Source organism: Montipora capricornis, chromosome 5 (genome assembly GCF_036669925.1).
Source record: "Montipora capricornis isolate CH-2021 chromosome 5, ASM3666992v2, whole genome shotgun sequence".
In the NCBI taxonomy this organism is placed as follows: domain Eukaryota; kingdom Metazoa; phylum Cnidaria; class Anthozoa; order Scleractinia; family Acroporidae; genus Montipora; species Montipora capricornis.
This window is the reverse complement of record NC_090887.1, coordinates 12,908,460-12,913,459: the sequence shown is the minus strand read 5'-3', so window position 1 is coordinate 12,913,459 and position 5,000 is coordinate 12,908,460. Positions and strand designations below refer to the sequence as shown.

The following is a 5,000-nucleotide window of genomic DNA, read 5'->3' as shown; positions in this document are numbered from 1 at the left end:
GGAAACTCGCTATCCCATAATTCTTCCCAGAAATCACCAGATAACAAAGCTGATCATAAAGGACAGCCACGAGAAGAACCAACACGGGGGCAGAAACCAAGTCCTAGCTCACCTATCAAGCAGATACTGGATAGTCTCAGCTAGAGAAGCCATCAGAGAGTGGGGGAAAGAATGTTTCATGTACAGACGGAGAAAGGTCCCCCCTACCAAACAAGTTATGACCCCCTTACCAGAGCTTCGAACCCAGAAGTCCTTGCGTCCTTTCAGTCAGACATCTGTTGACTTTGCTGGACCATTCTATACCAAGCAAGCAAGAGGAAAAACCCGCCATAAGAGACATTCATTGACCTATCAATCGGTGAACCCACAAGACCCAGTCCCTCTTACCCCCAACCACTTTCTGCATGGGCAGTCAGGGGGTCGGTTTGCACCAGATGCTGTGGATAGTACAGCTTTCAATCCTCGCAGACGCTGGAGGAGGGTCCAAGAACTTGTTTGTCATTTCTGGCATCGCTGGTTAAGAGAGTGGCTGCCCAGCTAACGTTAGAAAGAAGTGGTTTCGAGAACAGGAGAACTTTCAAGAGGGAGACGTAGTCATAGTGATGTCACCAGACACCCCCAGGGGACGATGGCCATTGGGGCGCATCACCAAAATGTACCCTGGAAGAGATGGAAAAGTTCGAGCGGTGGACGTGCAAGTTGGGAAGAGTTTCATGAGAAGACCAGCAGTGAAGCTTTGTTGTCTAGAGCATTGTGATTAGGACATGAACTTAAGATTTATCTCAGAGACGATGAAAGTGTATTTTTAAGAACTTTATTCAGTTGAACTTTTACATGCAAGTCTTTTGTACTTGTCAGTTTTGCATTGTTGATATTTCCATATCAAGGAAGGGAGAATGTTCCGAAGTACTAGGAACTAGTTTTATCACGGACATGCGCAGTGTAGGACCAGATCGAGCACGAGGTTTTCTTCGGCAATGTTTTTGTTGTCACAAACCAGGTTCAGTGTTATGTCGATTCATTAAACGAGTTTAAATTAAGAAGCGATGACTTATCCTTGAATTTTTGACCCGTTCGCAAGAACAACTTTTATTGCCATACTGTGAACAGTTTGGTTTTGACTTTGTTGTAACTAGAATGCTCTAGAATGGATACCCTAAAATAAGCTTAAACACTTAGTTTTGTGTATATAAAGTGCCAAACGATCCAACGTTCTTTGTCAAGAATATTGTTTCGAGGATAGTGTTTTAAACGTCTGCAACTTACCAGTTAAGGCGACAGTGAGATCGGTTCTTTGTTGAGATGACATGTCCTGTATCTGTAGATTTTCAGGTATCACTGGACCTGAAATAACAAGGCAAAAGTCTTAACTGTTATGTTGAAAAGGTCTTAAGCAATGATCTTTTTAAATCCAAAGGCTGAGAGGCCAATACAAACGAGAGACATAGTCGCCAATTTCCAGTAGTTTTTAGGATTTGTTAATTATCTTTATTTAAATTAAAGACGATAGCTAATTTAGGTGCTGGTGGTTAATAATGTTCCTTTTCCTATAACGTTACTGATAACATATCAATAAAATCACATAAACGTCGTTAACCCCGACCAAGAATTATGGAAAATTTAGAGCGAGATTTGGAACAGAATACCTCTAAACATAAGGAGAGCCACGTACTTTCAATAACCGAAAGCAGACATCCCGTTTAAATACAACTCTACTCGCTTTTTTGCAGTTCCTCTACTCACTTATTTGAATTGACTCACAACCTGTTTGCAATCGCTCGATTGGTAAGAAAGCGATTCCACCAAATTACAGGGTAGAACAATAGCTCTTTCTCCGTTTTCTAAAGAATTTGAAAGTTTAACGTTGAAATTTAACATTACAAATCTGTCAATAATTGAACCCTCCACATTGGAGGCATAGTGGCTTTATCTACGGTGTGCACACTGAGCTATCACTTTAATCGCATAAAAGTGAAATTATTTTAAAAGTGGATAGAAAAAAATCCAATCTAAGTTATTATTGAAAAACATAATACCATGCTTATGTGACTTGGAAAAACCCTCAGAGAGCTTTATCTCTTGCTTAGACCGACACATTCAGTTGCCATCTTTTTATTAAGTACAAATTAAAGCAGTATCAGATATGTGGTAAACTTAATGACAATGTTAATATCATACATTCGATTCGAGTCGTTAAGTTAAACTTGTAAGCCTAAATTCACTTGCCGTTGCTGTAACAACTTTCAAAGCCACGTTTAAAAATTTAGAATTCACTTGTAAACGTCGAATCTAGCTTTTATGGTAACTGAGTTCGAAGGGATTACTTAGCAGCAAATCATACGACAAAGAACTATAATTTCTTTTGCGTTATCAGTCGTTGAAAATGTCAACCATGTTATAATTCCCATATATAGTTGCTAAAATTGTCATTCGAAATGCTTTTGAGAAAGAAAACGCCCAAATAATTACTGAAATAGATTAAGAACTTCGGACTTGATGCGTGCAACTTTGAATTTTCGGACGCCAAAAAAAATTTAAACTTCGCAAAACCCTTTTCTTAGAATGTTTTGCCATGGAATCACCCAGTTCAACAAACGAAGCACTGGCTAAACAGTTAATTATTCCAGGTAAAGCCCCCAAAAAGTTTCTAGAATTCTTTTGAAGTCCACCCAAACCACTTTGAACGACCCCCTCCTGCCCAAAGAAGGTTTAATAATAACGTTAAGTCGATATATCTTCAATTAACTCACCTTCACCGGAGGAAGCAAACTTTTTGTAGCTGTCGCCAACTCCTGACTGTGATACCTAAATGAAAACAATCAAAATGAATACGGTAACAATGTCAAGCGTTTTCTATGCTCTTTAACGCTTCAGAAATTTAAAGTATTATAACACAACTAGCAAGTGACCACGTTCAACAATTATGGGGACGTCCAGGGATGGGGAACCAAACCGAGGATGTGAATGTTCCCGACTGAACCACTAGATTGTTACACTGGACTCTAAAATCCCTTAGCACGGTGCCACTAGGCGTGACTAAAAAAATAAATGATCATTGATAAAAACAACTTGAGCATCCACGATTATGAAAGATGCCAGCGCCTTTGAAACCAAAATGCGTGACATGCAATCCTTTAGTTGTTGTTGTTTTAATTTTTAACAGCGTGTTATGAGAATGAGAATGGTTTCCCTCAACTACTTTCTCCCAAGCAGCTTAAGTACAAAATAAATGTATCTATTGTAAAACAAGTTCTGTATGAAACAGAAAAAAAAACCCGGATGCTATTGAGTCAGATACAGTTCTCTCAAGAAAATGCACAATTACTTACCTAAAACAATTCAATAAATAAATTATTAAGCATTAATAGTTAATTATTATGATTATTAATTAATTAATCACAATTATTCCTATTATCACTAATATATTTTTACTATTACTACATAATTGTCCATAAAACTCGCTTAAGTTTAAAAATAAACCATTAACAAGGCTAATAACCATATTAAAAAAATAAAATCCACACGTTTTCGACGTAAGGTCATCAGCAAGGTGATGATGATAACCGAGATTGTTTTCTTTCGTGAGTAATGAAATGGTCAGCGTAGCGACCCAAGCAACATAGGGGATGCTTGCACGACAAGGGTACGATTTTCATTCCAGTGCTAATTTATCCCGGTTTTCTCTCGATGATATTTGTGTTTGCTGCCATTGGTGCCAATGCAAAAATCATGCATCAACGTCATGTCACATAGGTCCGCGTTCACCCCGCTACTGTTGTACCGGATCAAATTCTCTTTAAGATAATTTTGAAAAGTCATACGAGTATTATTTGAATGAAGTTAGTCCTAATTAAGACCGAGAACCGGAGGTCGTACTGGATTGAAAGTCGTACCGGTGTTAAGTAAAGACCTTGTTAAGCAGTTGAAAGGAAAGTAGCTTTCAAATTTCGACAATTTTGCTGTACCTCTATTTCCATACATTTACCTTATAACCAAATGGAGGAAACCAATATGTAAACTGTGACACTGGCACTCTGGTGTTTTTAGCAGACGCAGATCTTGTACAAAACGTGGCAGCATTGACCGTGCGTAGCTTAGAAATTGGCCAGAAGTGTAGGCATTTCTCCTCACGGTTCACGGTTGAGCGCCTCACTGGCAGCCCACGACTTTTTCGGCGCTCTCCGAAAATTTTTTACTCTTACGCCATTTTATAGATTTAACATCGTTTTTACAAATAAGTTTCAATCGTCATGGCTTTGCTATTCTCAAGACCGGCACTAGTTGCTCTTTCGAGCTCCTTGCCAAAGAAACCATTGACCTCTAGCTTGTGGCGCTCTCTTTGCGAACTCGGCATCGCAAGATACAAACCAACCCGGCGGGGCTGCCGAGCGGATACAAGAAAGCAAAGACCTTTTCTCACATGCGAAGGACCCCCTTTACTAACTTCCTTGTCAGACCATTCTTTATGTGAGATTCATCCCGAAATTCCGCTTCCAAGTCAAGAACTACAAGTTGGAAATAATTTGCATATTCCGCCATCGAAGGCATTAAATATTCATCTTGTCACCTCTGGAAGCGGTTAATTCAAACTCAAACACCTCAAGAGGCCCGCCTGACGCGCGGGACGCGCAGGCTTTGCGGGATGAACAACTACAAAGATCACACTACATTCCCAAGATTATGCTCTCCAACGTGATGTCTCTTGTTCCCAAGCTTACTGAAGTGCAAGAGTTCATCTTTCGAAACGAAGTTGGACTCGCATTTTTCACGGACACTTGGCTCAGGGAAAGCATAGCAGATAGCGTTGTAAATATCCCCGGCTACACTGTCTACACATTCGAGAGCCACGGCGGCGTCTGTCTTTACATCAGGAACGATTTGAATTAGAAATATAATCAACTGGAAGATCTTAAATGCTGCGAACATCACGAGGTTCTATGGGTGCATTTAAAACCCACTCGTATACCAAGGGGATTCCCATGCCTCGTCACCGCTATTGT

The 5,000-nt window shown here is 39.8% G+C and overlaps 1 protein-coding gene across 6 annotated transcripts in view; it reads right to left on the bottom strand.

Annotated features, from left to right (window-relative positions):
• Positions 1–5,000, bottom strand: part of LOC138049531 (uncharacterized) — a 161,863-nt gene that overhangs the window by 27,376 nt on the left and 129,487 nt on the right. For all 6 annotated transcript variants that reach the window (XM_068895845.1, XM_068895842.1, XM_068895846.1 and 3 more), the window contains 2 exons: positions 2,751–2,805; positions 1,267–1,344 (listed from right to left, as the gene is read on the bottom strand). In XM_068895845.1, the coding sequence (XP_068751946.1) occupies positions 1,267–1,344; positions 2,751–2,805 (133 nt within the window). The remainder of the gene's footprint in view (positions 1–1,266; positions 1,345–2,750; positions 2,806–5,000) is intronic.